This window comes from Aristolochia californica, unplaced genomic scaffold (assembly GCF_029961685.1).
Source record: "Aristolochia californica isolate CCGP_79_NKW_82.1479 unplaced genomic scaffold, dmAriCali1.0.hap1 SCAF_5, whole genome shotgun sequence".
NCBI lineage: Eukaryota > Viridiplantae > Streptophyta > Magnoliopsida > Piperales > Aristolochiaceae > Aristolochia > Aristolochia californica.
Window position 1 is genome coordinate 45,340,909 of NW_027182214.1, and position 22,176 is coordinate 45,363,084.

The following is a 22,176-nucleotide window of genomic DNA, read 5'->3' on the forward strand; positions in this document are numbered from 1 at the left end:
TTGTTTCGGGGAATCATTCTGTTTCATTCAATCGTAGCAAATTTGTGAGACAAATTGAAAATAAAATGCCTGTGTTAAAGCCGGAACATTTAAAAGAGGCCGTCGAGAAGGAATTGTTCTAAGAGGTATGAATTGCCTTTTGTTTCAATATCTGAGTATACGCTCTACTGTTACTAAAACGTCACAGCAGAGTCGTGAGGTGTTAAAGCGAAGACAATCAAAACAGAAAAACCTATGCACATATATTCATGGAAAACTTACTGCTACAAAGAACAATTCCGTCCGAGAAAATCTTCAGATAACAGCTTTTGAAACACTAGTTGCAATCTCTCGGCACCTGGCCCAGGCAAAAACGCTGAATCGTTACCTCTTGCAGAGCATGGATCGGAACCATCTTCTTGGCTCCCAGTGCACCAGCCTCCACGGGCAAACTGACCATCCACTCGACCCAATAGCTCTTTATCGATTTTATCTAGGATGGGATCATCTTTCTCAAATTTCCGGGCAAAAGGTGCTCCACTTTTGACCATTTTATCAAAATCTTTAATAGATAATGAGAGAGGGTGCTGTTTGGGAGGGTTATCCCAATCAATGTAGTGTAGATCATGGCTGACTGTCGTGTTACGGAATGCAGGTGAATTGCAAATAACTGTGTGGAAATACCCTTCTGCAGATGAGATAAAATTTGTGTAATACATCAGGAGAGTGCGGGGAAGATTGTCCCAGCCCCATATGCAATACTCGAGGAAAGACCTTGTAAGCATTACCCATGCTGATCCTGAAACATAGAAAAATGGAGTGGAATTTATCACATTAAGAAAGTGCTGCAGTTAAACAGTATGAAGCTCTGATAAGACAAGACCAAAAAAGGCAAGGCCAAGACTAATTTTGCCATTCAACTTTTACAGCTCTATTTTTTGTTTTATAATCATAAAAAAACTGAGGAGAACTTACCCGTAAATAACTTGAATGATGTAGGTAGTTCCCTTCTGGAATTACTCCAGAAGATATCACTCTTCTTGGACAAGTAGAGACCAGGATCAATGATGATTGGTTTTGCTCTCTTATTCCTGCAAAGAGAGTTTGAAGTAAAACTCCTGCAAAGCTAGACAGATGCAGTGCAGGAAAACCTTTAAAAAGGAAAGGAAAAGAAGTTCTGAAGTTCACTTACTCCTTCCATCCGATATTTTGTGTATGTTCAATGAAATTGAGGTCCCTTGGCAAAGGAGAGAGAGCATGAAGCAGATCTACACAACATTCAAACACTAAGATGAAATTTCAAACAGGATATTTGATGGTTCTGACATGATTCCATCAATTTCAAGAAATATCTACTTCAAAATCATTGATAAAACAAGAAGGAAAGAATGAAAGGAAACCCACATTAGCAAGTGCTTCAGTGATCATTCTATAAATTAAGTCAATATGATTTTCAGCTAAGAATAAAAAGGAAAGAGGAAACGAATAGTAGTACTGGAAATGCAGCAGACTATGTATACAAGAAACAAATGGAACGAAAAGGTTGAGGGAGGCAATCACCATCTTGTGTGACAAGAGGATAATCCGAGGCACTAAGGTTTATAAACCAGTCCCAGTAAGCACTCTCCTTGAGCAAAATAGCTATAGCTTGAAGAGTAGAAGCAACCATTGTGGAACCTTTATAAGTCACCAAGTTGGCTTGGGCCATAACTCGTACATTATTCACCTCACGGAACGTAGGATCACCCTTCACAAACATTGTCAACTCTAATCTTTCTCTGGGAGGAGCCTCAAGGTCCATGTGGAGAAGATATTGATTTCTTGGATGATAAATAGCCAGTAAAGTCCTCTTAATTCTTTGACTGTCACCCTTCGTCCCAGAAATCAAATAAGCAATGCGTGGTGCTTCCAACTTAGAAACTCTATATCGTTCCAGGGATTTCCTCAAATCTGATTCCACGAAGGATCCAGTAGAGTCTTCCGAGCTAGCAAAGGAAATAAAATCTAAGGACAAGGAATCACCACCGTACGAAGAGGAGAATAACCCAAAAGCAGCTGCCAAGGCCAGTGTAAAAGAAACAAGCAGACTTGAGAGAAAAGGCAATAACCATCTTTTATCACTAAACGCTCTGCCCAAGTGAGGGTTTCCATTTCTCCTCATGCCTCACCAGAATACTTAATCTAACAAGTATTTTTTAACAACTCTGAATTCCTCTCTACTGCAATGTCCTCTACCTTCCGAAGCAGCAATAAACCGCAGCAAAAAACAGAGGCCAATTGGAATATGAGCAAGGAGCTTCGACTAAGAGTACCAGGGTCGCTTCTGATCATTTACCTAAAGGTACGAGTCTTCTGCCAGGAAAGAGAGAATTCCACAATATTAACAAGATTGAAGGATTCAGTATCCCCTTTTTCTTTCAATAAACTTTAAAATGACCACAAAAGCTGCAGTTAAGGATAGCCGAACAACATAATAATAAAGAGCACTAGTACGATCAAGTTGGAAACCCAGTTCAGTTCCGGTCACCTAATGTCCACAGCTTGCGCAGTCAGCTAACATCTTTGCAAGCTTATCCTGAAAATGCCGAAAGTAGCTCATCAGTCTACCATGAGAAAGAATAGTCGATAAACCAGCTCCTCAACAAGTAACCAACGCAGCGACAAGCAAAAGAACTCCTGAAAAACAGATATAGATAAGATTTTTCATCAACGAAAGATTACTTTAATTAGCCATTGTCATTTCGTTTCAAACAAGATTGAATCTTTCAGCAACGAGAAGGAAGGCGACAGTAAAAGTACGTCTCTCCATTTCAAGTCTCAGGTGTTTTAGATATTCAAAAGAGATCTCATAGATCAGTTTAACAAAACATTATCAGTTTTAATAAAAGACGACCTACTAATTCGATTCGAACCGGAGAACTAGAAGCTCCGGATCTCGTAGCAATGAAGTTCGAAGCAAAAATGCTTACCAGACGGACGAATGCCGATGTCGAAGCAATTCCTGGAGCGAGGCTTGAGAAATTGTCGAGAAATCCCATGTCTTGAGATGAGAATTCCCCGCACCGGATCTATAGAGATGAAAATGCAAAGCAAAACTCGAACGCCGCGAGAGGGAGACGACGACGGTGCCGAAATAAGAAAAATTATGAGCCGTAGATACGACGCCGTTTTCGGAGGGAAGATCTTGATTATTGCCATCTGGGGTTTATAACTTGGTGGGACCATCGAATGTGACTAAATAGAGGGAGACAAGTGACTAATTAATTAGAATTTAGAAAATACTTAATGAGGTTGGCGACTGATAATGACGACAGACGAGAACCGAGTTCCACGAGTTCACTCCATCGAGTTGATTCAAACTTCATTTCATAAAAACCAACGAGTTGTAGGACCTGCTCGTGCTGTGCACGTCTGCTTCAGTGGGGTTGGTTTTGTCTTGCTCTGACGTTACATCCAAATCCAGTCCCATTCAAACGAAAGGAGATTTCCTGCCAAGAAACATATGTCGGCAACACCTTTGGCTTTTTCATAATTCGGAAAGAACGATTGTTGGAAGTTGGAACGTGGTGGCTGCCATGTCTGTGTTTCTCATCTAATCCATATCAAGAGACGGTTATAATAATCACAGAACCAGTTTAGAGAATTTTCATGGCCAAATCTTGGTATGAGACTGGATGATAAAGAATAAAATGGGAACCCAACCCTGAGTCGACTCACAGCAACAGAAATCCTTAACTAGATTAAGTACGCGATGAACTTACTGTTATTACTCTGTTAACTCATGGTTGAAGGGAACACCTGCTGCATCTCTGCTGGTAGGTGAGTCACGTTGTGGGCACTGAGCTCATCCCAAGTATGGCTTGATTAGCACAAGCACCAGGCCATAGGCTCCGGCCAAGCAATCTGGATTTTATCAGCTTAACCTGTGCCACTTGGTTATCCATGCAAATAGTCTTCTATCTAATTTCATTAATTTCAAAAGCTGAGCTTAATTATTGTAAATAGAAAGACGGTCCCACGTCCTACACCGGTCTTTCATTCTTTGCTTACGACAGAACAAACAGAAAATCTCATATCTTAAGTTACTCTTTCAAGTGTAAAGCCTCCTCGTAAGCAATGCAGCCTCCTTGATCAGAATCTTTAATCATAACACGTCTCGCCTGATTATCAACCTGATTACAAGAATAGGAGCTACTGTAACTGTAATGTCCAAACAGAAATACTCAAATTGGAAAGACTAGGAAACCCAGTAACAATTTCATCAGCTCCAAGGAAAGAATAAATAGGAGATCTATTTTGACACGATCCAGAGCTTCTTAATACGATTTTATATGGGTGGTATAAATTTCTCATCAAGGATATAAATAATCATAATTTACCTGGATCAAAAGATCAACCACATCTCAGCTGATCTTCTAGTCAGATGGAAAAAATAAAGGTTCCATGTTGAAGCCCTCAAACCGCAGCATGGTTGTTTTAGAAATACTAGATTTTTCTCATCTATATAGCTTTTAAAACCTCTCCTAAAACAAGAGCCCACTGAGTCCAGTGCGTGCCTCCCTGCATCAAGTTATTTAACAAGGAATGTGCTGCTTCAGAGCAAAGACTTGACAAGATTAAAAAAAAGGGATGATTTTTAAGATAATTCCTTTATTATAATCTAAAATTTTCTGAAATCCAACAATAGACGACAACACCTGACAGAACACTGAATACGGCTCCCTTAAGGGTCCATCACATGATAGCTCACTCGTACTTCCGTCAATAAAGGTCCCATGAGCAAAGACCACCTGTTTCATACCAAGATATACAACGAGTCAGTATCAACCATGCTCAGTAACACCATTATTCATCCACTCTGGAGGAGTGACCACTCAAAAGGTTTTAATTCAATTCTATCACGAAGGACAAGTCTCTTAAGTATTCCATACTTTCTGGAAAACAAACAAGACTACATCAGCTGCCAGAAACAAAAATATTGGCAGCGGAAATACAAACTGAGAGTAAATATAGCAAGAGGAAATACCTCTGATGCATATCCAGGAGATGAACCAGCAACAGGTTTGATGAAAGAGCTCACAGGACAGCTTCTCTGGACAGCCTCACAGAAAGCTAGGAGACGTTCACGGCTTCCAAGCTGAACGGCCTGAATGGGAACTCAACAGAAACGTTAAAGGCCTCGCATAGAGAGGTTGTTGGTGCATGTGTATGTGTGCGAGATGCATACATGTTGTGTGAGGTTTAACTTCTCACTATATGTTGCATCTTTATGCTAGCACTGATAACAAAATCCATAACATGATTAATCAAGTTGGGACAAGTTTCCAGATGATTTGAAACTACTGTTGCTTGGCATCATAAGCTGTCAAATCTCTCAAGGGACCAACTCAATGAAGACATAGGGAAAGGAAACAATTATCCCCTTGACTAGAGGTTCTTTTTTGAAATATTTTGACAAGAGCCATTTCCCCTTCCATTACAATCCGATCTAGTTTGAAGACTGACCTCACAGCCTCTTGCTGTAACAGAACTAGTTTCATGCTTCAGTTCATCTGTGGTTAACCAACGGACCTTTAGTTGGCAGGCTGGCAACCTATCAAGACAACCACACTACAATAACTAATCCATCATATTTTAAAATGGTTTCAGTTGAAGCTTCCATTTAACCCACTTTCCTTTTTGCCATTATGGCCCACTGTCACCTGATAACAACAGGAAGTGCTGGTTCCAAATTGAGAAGCTTTCCCACTTGAGTCCTGATGATTTTCTTCTCCTCGTTGTATCATTGACATTATTAATATTCGATGGGAACTTTTTTGGATAAATACAAACAAAAGAAAAATACAGATAAAGCCTGTACTCTAAACCAATTTCCAGTGGGTAACTGTTTCTCTAGAAGATCCATTGTACAGAGGAATCCAATTTCCTGAAAGTAATACAGTGTGCCGCTGTCCTCCATGTTGAAATTTTGATTCTCCAAGAAAAAGATAACCAATTATAATTAGCCCTGCTTAGTAAACAGGTTCACATGGTATTTTGTCGAAATGAAAAAATTATAGTCTAGCTATTGACTTTGCATTTATGATTCTTCTCTGAGTACAAGCAAGACCTCAACTATCTGCTGCAAAGCCACATGCACTTTTTACAGCTAGAACAATTTGTAATGTCCTTGCCCATTGTATATCAAGCAGCCACTTACTCCAAAAACGCTGAGAACCTGATATCTAGGTTAAAAATCATGATTTTTTTCAGTTACTCCAAAATCAACCCTCCTGATGTATTGAAATTAGGAAACCCCATGAACAAGCAGATAAAAACAATCTCTTCAAGAATCCACAGACGCACTCAATTGCACTTTGATTGCAAGATATAGTTAACCAATGTTTTAACGGATTATTTATCATTTCCATTTCCTCAAAAACTCATAGAGCCATAGTGAAAATTGAAACCCTCAATAGAGTAACACACGAAATAAAACCTAGGAAGTGAAGAAACACAGACCACACAAGATAAAAAGAAGATAAAAAATCTCTTGGATTACTGGAAGAATAAGTTCTTAGAACACACCTGAACTGTATCATGACGGGGAACTCTAGGAAGTGGCTGCACATTAAACCCCTTAGATGCCATGACTTCTGCAATAAGAAAGCCCCCCTGTCAAGACAGAGGGCAAGCACTGGTCATAATCCGGACAAGTGGTAGCAATGAAATAACTAATGCCTTTATGAGATGTTATCACCACCTTGATTGCTTCACCAACCATTTGTGGCGACAGGAAAAGCCCCTGGAAAAGAGCTCGCATAACATGACCAGGAGTGGAACCGCACTCAACTCCTAGACCAGGAGCGGACAATCGGGCTGCAGCAGCTTTGACCCATTTATCCTTTCCAGCAACATATCCACCAGAAGGTGCAATGGTTCCTCCTGGATTCTTAATAAAACTTCCAGCAATCAAGTCTGCCCCCTGGCAAACATCATAACAGGATTCTGTCATGCTTTCCACAAAAAAGAAATAGAAGTAACAATGCAAATTAGATAATTTTGTTTCCAGCCATTTGATTTTATAAACACTTTTACCAATGAAAGCATTCATAATTGAGTTTGTAAGTCCAGTGTTTATTTTTCTCTGTGCAAATTAAAAAGAATTTATCCACCAATGGTTAGTGTCCCATACCACCATGGGTGGTTCCATGCTCTCCACAAACTCGCCATAGCAATTATCCACCATGACACAACAACCTGGATTTTGCATCTGCTCATTTGCATGCAAGAATAAGTTAGAAACAACATATGCTCGGTAATGATCAACTTATACTAATTTTAATGTCCTGTGCTCAGAAAAATAGTTCTAAAATCAATAAAATTGAGTGTAAGTTCAGACTTGTGCATTAATGGTATGCTTGTGGATTGGGCATTTGGCTCATTTGCCACATGGTGCGAAATTTAGTATGAAGTCTTGTGTTGAAGTGTCACTAGGGGAATTGGGTGTAGTGTACTAATGTAATCAAGATTCAAAAAATAAAAAAATCTGACGCTCAAGTATAACAAATGACTTGTTTACGTTGTAGTCCAAATTAATGTTCAAAAGAGCATATAAACTCAGATGGTCATTTATATACATACACAGTTCAGTGGAAGACATTTGCACTCTTAAAGTATATCGTGGCTTTGGCATCTATAAGCTCATGTTTTAACTTTTGCAGGTGATCCCATAGTAACAATGAGAAACATGTGGCAGGATGGTCTTACAAATGTCTGCAAGTATTTCTTATATAATATGCTGTTAAACTGTGATATAATCCAGAAAGGTTAAGGTGCAAGCTCTTATTACTTGATTGTGTCCACAGGGGTTTCAGTGATCTGATCTCAACCAAAAATGACTCTTGGTGCAAGTACATATAGTAAGAAAAAGGCACAAGCTGCCTGAATAACCTTCAATCTAAAGGGAGGAAATTATAGAGCTCTGTAAACACTGTTAAAAGGTCAATCGGGTTGCCGATTATTCCAACACCTATTTTATTTAGTGTCCCATCTCTATATTTTATTTTATTCCATGCATCCTGATAATCACTTCCATTCCTTTTGTTCTTTTCACCTTTGTGAGCTTATAACCACAAAAACTTTTTATCATCTCTCCAAGAGAAAATAAGCATATAAAATCTATGGGAGTACTAAACAGACCTAAATCATGTAGAAAGCACTTGCCTTAATCATCTTTATTGCCTTCTCAATCTCTTTTATACTCAAACTGCGACGCCAAGAATAGCCACATGACCTCTGTATAAGCGCACACTTTGTTTGGGGCCTCAATGCATGAGCAAGTTCATCCCAGTTAACCCCGCCATCTTTTGCAAGCTGGATGAGAACAACATCAACAATGAAATAAGTTCAGAACACAAACCGCACAAAAAGCAGATAATTTTGACATAAGCTGTTTATACAATGACCAAAAGCTAACTCAATGAAGTTTGTCAACACCAGTAGCTTACAGGTACTTCTCTGTATGTCACTTCAAAATCTTTAAGAGATCCGAGCCCATTACAATCTCTAATTCCAATAACTTCTTCTAGTGTATCATAAGGAGCACCAACAACTGCTAACAGCTGACAATCAAATGAGTCTAAACATGACTGTAGAGATGAATGAGCTAGTCAAATAATCACAAATGCAAAGACTGCATAACTATTTGCACACAGATGTTAAGGAAAGAACAGAAAGAAGGATAAGATACCTCATCCCCCGGTCTTAAGAAAGAAAATAAAGCACACGTTATTGCATGAGTACCAGAAAAAAACTGCAACGGAAAAAGGAAAGCCCAATGTCAGTGAATGCATTCATATCTCTAAAATGGATAGTAAATACCAAGTGAACAGGGACCGCTTAGAATTTACAGGCAAACATAGGAAATAAGTAATTAAGAGTTAAGATTTGCCTGTGAACGAACTATTGCTGATTCAGCCCCGACAATTTCTGCAAATGCTTGATCCAGTGCCTCACGCCCCCCAGCTTCATCGTGACCATAACCTGTACAGCCACCAAAATGCTGATAGAAAACTAAAATGAACATTATCAGTGACGCTTGAATCCAAAGAGTTAATTGCCTTTATCTGTGATCTAAGACAACATTCGAAGGGCTTAGTGTGTCAAGAGTATACAGAAAAAGCTCTAATAATATAGTTGTGTGGTTTATTCTCACCGAGAGAACTCAAATATATCTGTCACTTACGTGAGAGCCAACCCTTGCATTCTGATACGCTTTAAGAACACGAGATGTATTATAAGCCACCAAATTATCGATGGACCTAAACTCAGAGTATAGTGACTCAACAGCTTCTGCAACCTGGATATCCACAAAAAAGGCTGCAGTGAACCAGACTGAAACATTGCATCCATTTATTTGGGGATCATTTAGTTGCATTTCCTCTTTTTGCTACTTGGAAAAATAAGACACAACATTGCATTTTATAGTTCCTCTTAACCAAGAAAGACGTAAGAAATAGGCAGTCCCGTGATAAAGCTAACACTGGGAGGAATTCGGGATACCGCACTCATCCAAGGCAGTTCGGCGTACAGAATAAAGGTTGCAAGTAAACCAGCTAATGGATTAAGGATTATAGAAACTAGTAAACGATTCGGTCTAGTAAAAAAGAACCACGTCAAGTTCTCCGACTTGACGGTATAACGAGTTGTTGACATGAAGGATTCCATCAGACTCTGAAATTGTCATGAAGGCAGACACACTGAGGGAGTTCCCTCGAGAGAGCACAGTGTTAACATCTTTCAGCAGCAACGGGTATAGGGTTTAAAGAACACCAGTAAAATCTAACCTCCGGCACAAAGACATCACGTAGGGCAACCGCGATTCTGGAGTTTGATCGAAGAGGAAGCGATTTCGAGAAAGGCTTTGAAGGCCGCTGTTGTGTAGGAAAAGCGGCTGCATACGCGCACGTCAGAACTCTCATTGGCGTCGAATGTGGATAGTTCTCGCGGGAACAGCGAGGATGAGACGGAATGGCGCGGGAGAAAAGATAGAAGCTGCTGCGGTTTGGAGCTGAAATTAAAACAAAAAAATAAGGACGTTTAGGACATTTTAAGAAATTTGAGCGCTTTGAATTTTCAACTTTCAGTGGAGTTCAATCCCGCCGATTTTTGCCTTCGTCCGTATCACCGACACGAATCGGATATTGGCCACCGCGTATTAGATTTTAGCATGACCGATATACTCCGTATCAATTGATACAAGCCGATAAAGGGCATAATCAAGTGATACATTTGATATATATCGGACAGGTTTATTATGTGACTAGTAATTTTAGAATAAGACATTAGACCCAATTTAATATGATATTAGAGCAAAGTTATCGGCTAATCATTTTAGGCCAAATTTAATATATTTTGTTTTGGATTAATTATATAGGAAGGGGGACACATGCCTGCTATTGCGTAAAAAGCTTGGGAGAGTTGGACCGTATCATGTCAATGGAGGCAGCGGAGGGATTCGTACTGCTATTGCTCCTTGCTTGCACGCTGCAACTAGCTAAGCTTCGAACATGGCATGTCACGTTAATCCGTTACTCGTCAAATCCAACTCCCATCTCCGAAGTTGAGGCAGATAAGATTAACTCCATACTTCAAGGTGAGAATCAGAAATATATTTGACAAAATTAGATGCATCCTGGTTCATGCAGAAAGAAATCATACGAAGCGACCATCAAACCGAACTCTTGCAACTCGGAAGAGATTTTTACGTGAAACCATTGCTAATTCCTAGCATTGGAAACGGATAGTTGAGTTTCCGTTTCTTGCTGGGATCTGTTTTTGCAGAAAGTAATAACGAATCTTAACAACTTGGAAAGCCGCTCAAACCCAACTGTTTGTAATTATCCTTATCCTGTGCCTGTGGGAGACGACGACGTATTTGAATAAACTATCTTCTTTCTCCGGTTTGAGCTCTGGTTTTGTGGGTTATTACTTATCAGTATTCTTCAGTCTCGCAGTTCATACTAGATTTTTTTGTCCTGGTAATAGTTCATGCTAGATTTAGCTCAACTGCAATTTGTTTTTTGCTCTTCTTTTAGCTGTTTTCATTGTAGTAGCTGACCTCCCAATTGCAATCTCGAGTCAATTTGGTGGGTTGTTTATGTTCTATTCATTAACTAGCATCCTCGATTTCCTCCAGTAAGTCGGACTTTTAATGCTTTATTGGTTGTTACAACAACCTTGCATATGCGTTCCAGTAATGAGGCTACCGTAAAACGAAAATCCAGTCGTCGCCAAAAACCCGTCTTTCAGTCAATATCAAACAGGTTCTCTGATACGGTCGACAAATCATCCGGGTAGCCTTAATTCAATCTCCATCGAAATAGTTTTTAATGCAATGGCAGGTTCATCTTCTTGTTGATTAAATAGTCTAGTCAACCCGTTCAACTTTTTTACTTGTAAGTTCTAAGTCTGAGTAGGTTAACCTCCTCAAAATGCTTCTGGTAAGTACCCAGTAATTGCCATTGAAGATAGATCGAACTCAACTACCCAGTTGAAACAACATGTGTGGTCCCCGTAGTGTCATCACCTCGGAGGCTTTCCACCATTTTCTTTCTTTCGGCTGTCATTGGATCTTTTGGTATTTATTGTGCATAATGGTGTCCGCACGCAACGTCATTCAAAAAGGCGACCTTGAATAACTTATTATTTGTTTGTTTTTACCACCGATGGAGAGCAATCATACGTTAAGATTAGCTTGTGTTGAAATTTCTGTTAAAGATCATATCAGGTCAGATTACAGCTGTAAATGCTTTCAGACTCAACGAATGAGTTGGAGCCTGGAGGACTGCAGTCCCGATGCTTTTTAGGCACTCGAAAATGGGATTTCGGTAACATATTTTTAGAGAAGAAGAAAAAGAAAATGTGGGTCTTGTCTTGCAGAACGCCCATGGCTCTGTCTTCCGACCAGTAAATGATGCAGTGAAGCTCAAAAAGTTCTGGGTACTACAATGTTTATAATCCACTTAATCTGAGTTCTGTTTTAAGCAGTAAATTAATGGGTGAATGAAAAAGACAAATGAAAATACAGTTCCGACTACATCCTGATCGCGAATATTAATTTAGCTGGAGGAGACACGCTTCACAGTTATTTGCGTGAAAGATTCCATAATTGAACAATCAAACAAGGAAAGCTCCAAAAATCGTTCGAATCCTTTGAAGATCTATGCACTATAGCTACATCTTCAGAGGTGAGAAGTGTACATCTAGAGCGCGATTATTGAAAACGGTAAAACTCGAGTTGGAGAGTTGGAACGAACAACTGATGGTCATTGAATAGATTTTTACAAATTGACCGGTCAAAGTAGCGTTCATGTAAATGGGTTTTGTAGATAAGAGGATGCTTTCACTGTTAAAGAAGGCCACAAAGGCTGCGAGTGCGAATGTGTAATCCGCAGCAATCAACATTGTGGTTGAAATGTCTCGTACGTGGGAGACACCATGAGCAAAGGATCCACAAGCTTTCTAAACTGTGCCTGAAGCCTGTAAACCCACAAGGGTGTACGAGAGGAACTCTTCTGAGCACTCAAAATTTTGGCTTCGATAGGGTAGGAGATGAGAGCTTTTGGTTTGGCTCAAAATCCAAGTTTGATTTCAGAGATGAAAGACAGGGAACAGAGAAAAAGCTTAAGAGTCGCGAATATAAATAGCAAAAAGGAGTACGGTTATTGGAAAAACCTCGGCTTTGCTTCTCATGAGAGGAGTTTTCCGGAGCATAAGAGTTGAAAAATTTTCATGTCAGTTGTCATGCAAAGAGGCCATTGTGGCGCGACACTTGTCAGTATTCTTTTGTCCAGCTCAGAAGCATTTAAAAATCGTTTTTTTCTTTTTCCTTTTTGTTTTGTTGCTTTAAAGATTTTCCTGGGGGTTTTCAGTTTTCGCAGAGACCCAGCTCCCGTCTCTTCGACTTGTTCACGTTTCTCCAACAGATTTCTCGGAGGGAGACTCGGGGAATGGCGTTCAGAAGGAGGTTCCTTTGATGGGTTTGTGTGGGTTTTTTTATTGGAGCCGAGAGAAGGGTTGCCTCTTCGGTTACCCATTTGGATTCTCTTTTTTTACGTTTTCTCCGCAGGATTTATCAGGGGAACTGAATTTTCAGTGATGCGTTTTTATTGGTTTTAGAGAGCGTGGGGTGTTGAACGGGCGCTGTTTTTTATGTTTTCGAAAACAAAAAAAAAAAAATCCAGCTCGATCTGCTTTCTAGATTTTTCCTTCCAGATTCATCAGGAAGTGAAGTTTCTCGCGTTCGTTCATCTTCTCTCCGAGTCTGTGTGGTGGGAGAGCGGAGGACAATGGTGATGAAAACATAGCGTTTTGATCTTCCTGAAAAAGTCTCTGTTCAGATTTTGTAATCCTCTGCACGCTTCTACGCCAGATTTATCCGGACTGAGGCTTCTTTGATTGGCTTGACAGTGCTTTTCTGGAGGCCTCTCCTGTTGTCTGCGTAAGGATAACATTCTAACGTTTTGGGAAGCTTTTTCGTCCTGTAAAAGGTTTCTAAAGCGAAGAATTTGGCTGCTGTCTTGGTTTTCTTAAGTTTCTTTAGAAAGTTCGTAAAAGGCAAGCGAGTCCATGTTTCTTCACGTTCGCCGATCAATGCCACCCACAAAGTGTTCGATGAGGTTTCATTGATGAATTCTCTCCCAAAGGCAGCTTGAAAAAATTTTGATCTTTTAAACTTGCGTCGGCTTATTGTGAGACATGGCAAGTAGTGCGGAGAAAAATGCAGCGTCTTTGTTTGGCGATGAGGACTTGACTGAGATGAGTGGGCTGAAAAGAGGAGGAGACTGCATTGAAGTTACATGCGGCTGTACGAGTCAAAGGTATGGAGATGCCGTTGGTAGGCTTAGGGTTTTCGCGTCAGGTGATCTTGAGATCAGTTGTGAGTGCACTCCTGGTTGTAAGGAAGGTTAGCAATATTCTTTGCTTCTTTGTTTAAATCTCTTTCTTCTGTCTTCACTCTGCATGTTTTCTGTTTTGCTTTGCAGTGCTCAGGCCTTCGTTCATGCAAGGTTTTGTTTTACTTGTTATGACTGGTTTTCTTGTTTAGCTCCCTTTACGATGCAACATATGGCCTAAACATATACAGCCATCTGGATGTCTATTTGCCAAGTGAAGCAGTCCCTCTTTTGTTCTTGCAACCTGATGTTTGTAGTTCATTCGTTTCTCTTTTAAACGCGCGACCTTGATTCTCAAAAGACATGAAGGGAAGTGGTGAAGCATGACTTCTAAGAAGCAGATGGGGAAGGATGACTCATGTAGCCTAGCCCAACATGGTGGGACAAGGCTTCGATGATGATGATGATGATGATGATGATGATGAATTTTATTTTTCTTCTTTGTTGGTCTTTGTGTGGCGATGCTTCTTTATCTGTTGAAGATGTGTCTGTTTCTTTGAAAATGGTGGATATTGTGGGTGAGATGTACATGAAAATGCTTTTGCCATAGACTTAGGATGATTCATTTGCTTGTCTTGGTTGCAAGTTGGCCAATCTGGGAAGGCACTCTTTGATGTATTTTTGAAACATATAGGCTATTATTATGAAGGCTTGAGCTTTGAATTGTGAATATCTGAGTGGCATTTAGCAAGATAGCCATGGTGTTTGACTTTGTATTAAATATGTTTGAAAGTGAGGAGATACTGAGTATACTCTAATAAGCGATGGTGGTTTCTCGAAATTTCTGTTTAACCAATTCAAACTATGGGTCCAGCTATATAAGTGGTTATGTACAAATTTAAAAGATCTATTCTTAAACTGTTATCTTATGCTAACAGTTGGGTCTTAGAGGTTTTTCCTTTTCTTTTTTTGTTTTGTGTTTGAATAGCTTAAAGGATTTCTTTCATGTACAGCTCTGTTTACAGCTTTTTTGCTATGTATGGCGTGTATTGGTTTTGGGTTGCTGGTTACTCTGTATTTAGATTGTATATTGGTCCAAGAGTAGCTATTCCTTTGTGCTTTGATACTGGAAGCTAGCTTTAATATTTCCATAGGCAACTTGACTATGATGGGTCACAGAAACACGGAGCAAAAAACAGAATCTAATTTAATTGGTTCAGTAAATTAAGGCAAAACATTTTTAGTTCTGTGGAAGATATTTGACAATGAAGTTCGTCATAGAAAACTCAGAGAATAACTCAGAGGTGATTGAACATGCATGTTATGCCCATACTAGTGATTATTTGATCATGAGCTACTCTATCAAACAGTCAATTGCTTTCATATGGTTTATAAATGTATTTGAAGGTGATCAATTGCTTGAAGCATCTTACATTCCGTGCTGATACTTTTCTGTCATTTATTTTCTGATTCTTCATTCCCTAAGGTTCACATTTCTCAAGTCAAAAGTGGACACTCCAAGCTTCTCTTTCTTTGAAGTAGGACCTTTTGTGAGGAACTGCCAGACTCTGTGTTGGTGCACATATTTGATATAGGATTATCAACCTTCTTATCATTTTTAGATATTCTTTTTTAAAGTTTTTTATATAATTTACTGGTTATTAGGACGGTTAAATTTTTGGATACACTTTTACAGTTGCAATTTCTTGGTGAAAATCTCCATTCTCTCATTTTACTGTGTTCTTTTAATTTGTTGACTGATTAATTATTTATTATTGTGATGGCCAGATAAGTTAAGCCCTGCTGCTTTTGAGAAGCATTCAGAGCGAGAAGGTGCTAGAAAATGGAAGAACAATGTGTGGATTATTCTTAAAGGTGAAAAAGTTTCTCTTTCAAAAACAGTACTGCTTAAATACTACAACCAAGCACTGAAAAATGGTAATGGATCCCACAAATCCCACTGTGGGCGGTCATCTCATCGTGATGAGTTTATACGGTGTACAATCTGTAACAAAGAGAGAAGGTTTCGGCTCAGAAGTAAAGAGGAATGTCAGGTCTATCATGATGCTCTACTTGATCATAATTGGAATTGTTCCAACTCGCCATATGACAAGTAAGCTCTCTCGTGAATCCTGTTGAAAGCCTACATTGTGAAGCTCTTAGATTCATATTATCATTTCTGCTCTGCGATATGATTTTCATCGTAAATGCTGAATTCTTTTTATTTATATCTATTATTTTTTGCTGTTTGTTACTATCTTCCTCAATTGTCATGTGAAATAAATGGTTTTGTATTTTTGGAGAAGGGAATCATGTGATATAACATTAGCAACCTTTATATAGCATGGATGTGTAATGCTTGAACTTCACTTCCTCTACAAAGCAAAGCATATTTTGTTACAACATTTGATCCAAGGGCCATAATAATGCAATAGATTTTCTTCTTTAGTCTCCTAAAAATGTTCTAGTTATTAATCATCCATTACATAAATGGGTATTAACAGAATGACTGAACTAGCATGATAATATTTTATTTGAAATTTAACCGGCATTCAAATATCAAACATTAAAAAGAGGCTAAAATGGAGACAAAATAGGTTTAAGTGCACAATATCAACTAAGTGCCTTTGATAAAGCTTGAATGTTTCTCATTATATGGTGTAAATTAGTGTAATATTAGAAGGGGAGCACCGAGCTCATCTTGCTCCTCAGTCAAAATTAGAAATCTACAAAAAGCAAGACTTTTTCCGTCTGTGATTGCTAATGTAAAAGATCCAACTGTCAGGAGATGTGTTAAGATGTTTATTTATTTGAAATTGTATCTAAGTTTCCGTCAGTGGTTCTGGCACCATAAGCCCCCTCTAAGAGACCCTGAACTGATGCAATCCGAATTTGGAGGCTTGGATTCAGTTCAGAGTAGTCCTTTAACAGATTATGATCTAAGAAGCACTATGTGTTTGATTTGACATTTGGCCCAGGCTTCTTACTTCATGATAGTTTCTATATCTCTGTTTTGATTTATCAAAAATCTTTCTTTTCAGATGTTCAACATGGATATAAACCTATTTACACTGTTCCTCCTTGTAACAGAATCACTTGTGATACTGAAGAAGAACGGGCTAGTCGGAAAGTGTACCGGGGATGCTCACGTTCTCCCTCATGCAAAGGGTGTACTTCTTGTGTTTGTTTTGGGTGCAACATCTGCAGGTTCTCCGAATGCAGCTGCCAGACCTGCGTGGACTTCACATTGAACTCTAAAGCTTGAATGGGTGGTCAAGAAGTTCATTTCTTTTTTGGGCTATTCAGTGGGGATATTTCCCCTTTTTTTGTGCCATTTGGGCCTCACCATTTACAAAACTCCTAATCATTGACTTGGCCGGACAAAGTGGGATTTGCTGTCTCTGAGTTCTGATTTTGGAGTTCTGAGAGGCAGCCTTGAACTATTATAAATGTGGCAATTTTTCATTTTTCCTTCATTGATCAATTCATCACATGTGGCCATGGAGGGGCTTCTTTTGAGTTAATGTTTGTGGTGTTCAGCATCCAACTCCCAGTAATCTGATGCCATTGATGCACAGTTTGATGCAATGCATACTTTAGTAAATGAATTCACTGCTCGTCTTCCCTTACCCTTCTGTACAGATCGATAATCCAAGGATTACAGGTGATAAGTTCCATGGAACTACCTCTACACAAGGTTTCAAATTGAAACAAACCTGACCATCTCATAGGAAAAAAAAAGGAAAAGATTCCTGCTTAATGTCTTCAAGAATGGCGTCTGTTTCCAAAACTTCTCAAACTCTTTTGAAAATGTGGAAGGATAGAAAGGAGACGAAAAAGACTCTAGATGTTTCAGAAACACTAAATTAATTTCCAGTAGTAGCTGAACGGATGGAAATGAAGTTAGAAGTTCGCTAGAAGAAAAATCAAGGCAGAAAGGCATAGCTTGATGGAGGTAGATTTTTTACAAGTCCTTCCAGTTCCAAGTTTCAACGATGGATCATTGCTTTCCTTTCTTCTTGAGATAAAATAATTGGCCTGTTGACCTTCCTATCACATATAATGGAGCAACTTGTTTGGGGTGGATGAGGTGGGTGAACTAGTGGTGTTCCATGGCAGGTGATTGCTCTCTGATGAGTTTGGCATAAGGCAATTCAGTCGAGTGCCTATGCAAATTTGAATCCACTGAGGTTGTCGGTATCGATTGTTTTATTGGGGACTCTACATACCAGTACTGTAGCCGGCATTTTCAGAATAGATTATGAAAAATATTGAACTCTATCATGTCACCGCCTAAAATCTGATATGAATCACCTGATACGTAGATATGGACAATGCTGATACCAAAAAGTAAGATCAGTTTCCGTCTTCTCCCTGTCTCTGGTATGACATGACCAGAGTACCAGAGAAGGAGAAGACCGAACTAGCTCAGTTTAATTTACATTTTCCAACACTACGGAAAAATATTCTCTTTTCTTTCTTCAATCAAAATCGGTCACTTCTGACGGTGAATCTACCAAAGCATCCAAGGTGGCAAAAATAGCCGTTTCTGAAGAAAAAGCCAGTGTTTCACGTCAGAGCAACTACTCTAGGGAGAGTTCTTAGACTACTCTGGTTTCGTTTTTTAAATCCGTCGTATAAACAAACACTGAAATACAAGCTTCTCTCTGTTTAATGTTTTCTGCTTCGGAGGTCGTTCACCCACGCTGGATCTTCGAGGTTGTTATTTATTTCCATGAAGAAAAGTTTCTGGGATTATCATAATCGACTCGCAGTCAGAGATTTGTTGAGCTAAGAAACCTTTCTTTGCCATCACTGTCGTTTCTGTTGGCGCTGGTTCTGACTTCTGAGGCATCACAGTCAGAGAACAAGTTTGCTTCATGCAAGCTTTAGCCTTCAAAGCAAATTACTGGGCGTTGAGAACGACGTCCAGAGGAGGAAGACAACTGTTACTTCACAGAAAACTTCAAAAAAGACGTAGATTGAAGACGGTTTTCATCTGTCAATTATTCTTTTGGAGTTTTTAACTAGTTATTGAGGTCTGATTCTTGTGTCGAGATTCTGGTGCTAAAAGGAATGAATGCTGAATTGGTTTCAGCTTTTTACTAGTAAAATATGAAATGAATTGCCAGTATCGGAATATAAAAAGCAGCAGAAGAAACCAAAATCGACTAAACTCCATTGTTGATATGTCCCACCTGGGATTTCGTTTCTGGTTTCATCTATCAAATCCACAGCAATCGATTTGATCATATCAACCACCAAGATGCCATTCCTCAAAGCATATTCATTCCCTAGACCTTACCTAAGTCTTTTTGTCTGAATTTGATCACGAGTGCTTACTATCGTTATTTGAATTTATTTGTGTCTAGCCTCTTTTCTATTCTAATATCATATTTTGAAGTAGGATTTTTCGACTCGGACACAATAGAATCGGCATTAGATCAACTGAGCCAGATCAGGACTCATCAGTCTCGTGAACAGATTCGGAGAGAATCTAAAGGGATTGTTAGTCGGGGCAGAAGAGTCGAATTCCTCCCTACAAATCCAACTCACCCGAGTCATAAATCGACTCAGCAAGTGAAAAAGCCATGCCCATATGGGGCCATAGGGAAACCTGAACCACAAGTATATGCTAGTAGTGACTTGGGTCTTATTTCAGCTCACAAATTCCCACAAGTGATACCATTTCTAGCAGCAAATAAAATATGAGAGATGGTGCGATACTGCTGCAAGAGCCCAAGATGAATTCCCATTTTCTCACTAGAACTGCAGTTACATTTGATATTCTAAATTTTTTTTTTTAAGTTCTAGGACCAAAACTCGCTGTGTACTGCTGGGAATATTTTTTGAGTTGCAACCACCTGATGAGAACCACATATCCGTCACTCACAATTTACCAAACATTACGGTTTGTAGCCCTCTCGATTTAGAGAAAGAAGTCGCATGGGGGGATTACCTGAACTCAAAACTTAGTTTTCTAACCACATGGAAGGTGTATCTACAGTTCAAATTAAATGAAAATCAACGTCTTTCTTTCTTCCATAAAAAAACTAAACAATAAAAATTGAAGCTTGATTATCACATTTTATTACTGGAGGAGTAATACAAAATAATAGTAGTAGTAAAAATATGGATCATTGCTCTATATTTTGCTTCAATTTTAAACTTTTTTAAGTTATCATTTGTTTGATTATTGATACACCACAACTAATAACCTAGTGAGACATGAACCCAAACATAATAGTAGAAACTCCATAATGTGGCCATTGAGTAACAAACCAATCTAGAAACATAATAAAGATGAGCAAAAGAAAAGATTTCTAGCTCTAGTAGATCCAACATAATTAACATAAAAGGATTTCATCAAATCAGGAAAAAAACACAAGATTTATACATTTTTAAATATTTCCATGCCACACTTTTGAGCTACTTTATAATTCTATAAACAGCATCTAATTGAATTTCATTAGGAGACTCAATAAATTACTTCACAATCTGATGCAACACATCTTAATGTGGAAGATCTAGCTGAAGAATATCTAATGACAAAAGATCACTCTAAAATCACACATGTTTATGAAAGAAGAAAAAAGAAAACTCATTTTAAACAGGCCTGAATTTTGGTTGGTTTATTGGATAAAAAGAGGTTTGGGGGGGTTTGGATGAGGTAACGTGTGCATTAAATGTTCAAGAACTGTTTTGGGTGATTAAAGAGTGCTGGTTTACCATTTCTAAAGAAACTTCACCTTTTGGATAGCATTAGGTTCTAAGCCACTAACATATCTTTTGCTACTAAGTCCTCTTGACTTTCTCAAACTCTAAAATTATTAACTAATTAATAAAATTCTCCAATATATCTTATAAACATAACAATTACCTTGAGTAAGCTTGTTAAACCTTACAACCATGGCTTGTTGATAAATGAAAGGCAAAAACTCTTCATTCATAATGATACAACACATTCAAACGTGGAAAATCTAGCTGAAAAATATTTGCAAGCGAAGAAATCACCCTAACATATGAAAGAAGAAGCAAGCAAAACATTCACTTCAAAGAGGGGTTGAATTTTCTATTTTGGGCTCAAGTTGCAAGAAGTTCTATTCCACAACAACTTACTATTTTCTTATGGAAAATATCACTCAAAAACTTGCTATTTTGGTTATAAACTAGGGAAGTCTAAAGTCCCCGACTCTACAGATTAAGAGGTATTTCTTGTATAGAATTACTTTTTAGACAAGTAGAAATAGATTTCGAATGTCCTAATTTGTATCAGAGATAACCTAAGCCTTTTAGGTCAAACTTAAGGAATCTCTCATACAAGTCAAGAAAATTGTTGATGTCATTACTCTATTGAAACCTTTTTCACTATTTTGCCTTCAAAGCAACAAACACTAGTCACCCCATAAAAACATGTTTAACATGCTATAAAAAATATATCCTTAACTTCTAATTGATACAAAGACAATTTTTTACTCTTTGCCACTAATATCAAATCCAAAAAAATAAAATAAAAAAAATTCCAAGGAGCTACTAGAATCGAGAACAAATGTACTTTCAAACTTTAAACTACACTACTAAGCTAATATTTAGTAGCAAACAATCAATGACACCTTGTACCTCATTACCTAGGAAAGACTCATTCAATTCCTATGTTATTCCTAAAAAATAGATAAGCACATCTTCTACATAGCCTCTTCCAAGCTAGATGAGATGAGGCTTCATATGGGATAGTAACAAATAACAAAAACAAAATGAAACAATAGATGTAAGCAAAGAGAAAATATACAAATTAGAAAATGATGAATAATAGAGGATATTATTCCTTCGAGAAGGATACTAAAAAAATAAAAATAAAACTAGTTATCATTACAAATTAACTTACAAAAGTAGAAGTCAGACCACAGCTGAAGTACACGATTGGTGAAGAGGCATTGTAGGAATAATAATCTCTTGTACCTTTCTTTTGTTACAAGTATACACCTAAGGTGGTCCAGGCATTAATCCCACTTCCATCATAACTAGTAGCAAAATAAATGAAGAACAACTCTATATGACCACTATTTTAAAATATATTAAATATTCTCAAAAAATGTTACATCACTAATATACACTTTGAGTCATATGGTCAAAGTAGTCTTAACCTTTTTAAACAAGAAGATATCCCAAAGAGAACAATTACTTGAGGAGACAACTTATCTCTACCTAGACCTAAACAATGAACAACACATCTATAACCAAAAACACGAATTGGAAGGTGGAAAAGAATACGTTTAGGAAGCAAAACCTAGAAAGGGATTTTACCTAGAAAAAGAAAGGA

The 22,176-nt window shown here is 38.3% G+C and overlaps 4 protein-coding genes across 4 annotated transcripts; 1 reads left to right on the plus strand and 3 right to left on the minus strand.

Annotated features, from left to right (window-relative positions):
- Window positions 1-217: 217 nt before the first annotated feature.
- LOC137965713 (beta-glucuronosyltransferase GlcAT14B-like) lies at window positions 218-4,474 on the minus strand. Its single transcript, XM_068812034.1, has 6 exons — window positions 4,359-4,474; window positions 2,949-4,151; window positions 1,540-2,554; window positions 1,172-1,247; window positions 955-1,070; window positions 218-778 (listed from the first exon to the last, which is right to left on the minus strand). The coding sequence occupies exons 3-6, from the start codon at window positions 2,138-2,140 to the stop codon at window positions 264-266; spliced, it is 1,308 nt and encodes a 435-aa protein (XP_068668135.1). The 5' UTR covers window positions 2,141-2,554; window positions 2,949-4,151; window positions 4,359-4,474; the 3' UTR covers window positions 218-263.
- Window positions 4,062-8,407, minus strand: LOC137965475 (uncharacterized). The gene is made up of 10 exons (XM_068811739.1): window positions 8,381-8,407; window positions 8,185-8,334; window positions 7,154-7,231; window positions 6,722-6,943; window positions 6,547-6,633; window positions 5,485-5,589; window positions 5,006-5,125; window positions 4,911-4,913; window positions 4,677-4,769; window positions 4,062-4,151 (listed from the first exon to the last, which is right to left on the minus strand). Exons 1-10 carry the CDS (start codon window positions 8,405-8,407, stop codon window positions 4,062-4,064), a joined length of 975 nt encoding a protein of 324 aa, XP_068667840.1.
- Window positions 8,408-8,512: 105 nt separating this feature from the next.
- LOC137965719 (uncharacterized) lies at window positions 8,513-9,986 on the minus strand. The gene is made up of 5 exons (XM_068812042.1): window positions 9,807-9,986; window positions 9,206-9,319; window positions 8,912-9,022; window positions 8,711-8,773; window positions 8,513-8,572 (listed from the first exon to the last, which is right to left on the minus strand). Exons 1-5 carry the CDS (start codon window positions 9,939-9,941, stop codon window positions 8,546-8,548), a joined length of 450 nt encoding a protein of 149 aa, XP_068668143.1. The 5' UTR covers window positions 9,942-9,986; the 3' UTR covers window positions 8,513-8,545.
- A 2,751-nt stretch (window positions 9,987-12,737) lies between these two features.
- LOC137965718 (protein ULTRAPETALA 1-like) lies at window positions 12,738-17,332 on the plus strand. The gene is made up of 3 exons (XM_068812041.1): window positions 12,738-13,927; window positions 15,645-15,969; window positions 16,947-17,332. Exons 1-3 carry the CDS (start codon window positions 13,720-13,722, stop codon window positions 17,119-17,121), a joined length of 708 nt encoding a protein of 235 aa, XP_068668142.1. The 5' UTR covers window positions 12,738-13,719; the 3' UTR covers window positions 17,122-17,332.
- The last annotated feature ends 4,844 nt before the right edge of the window (window positions 17,333-22,176 follow it).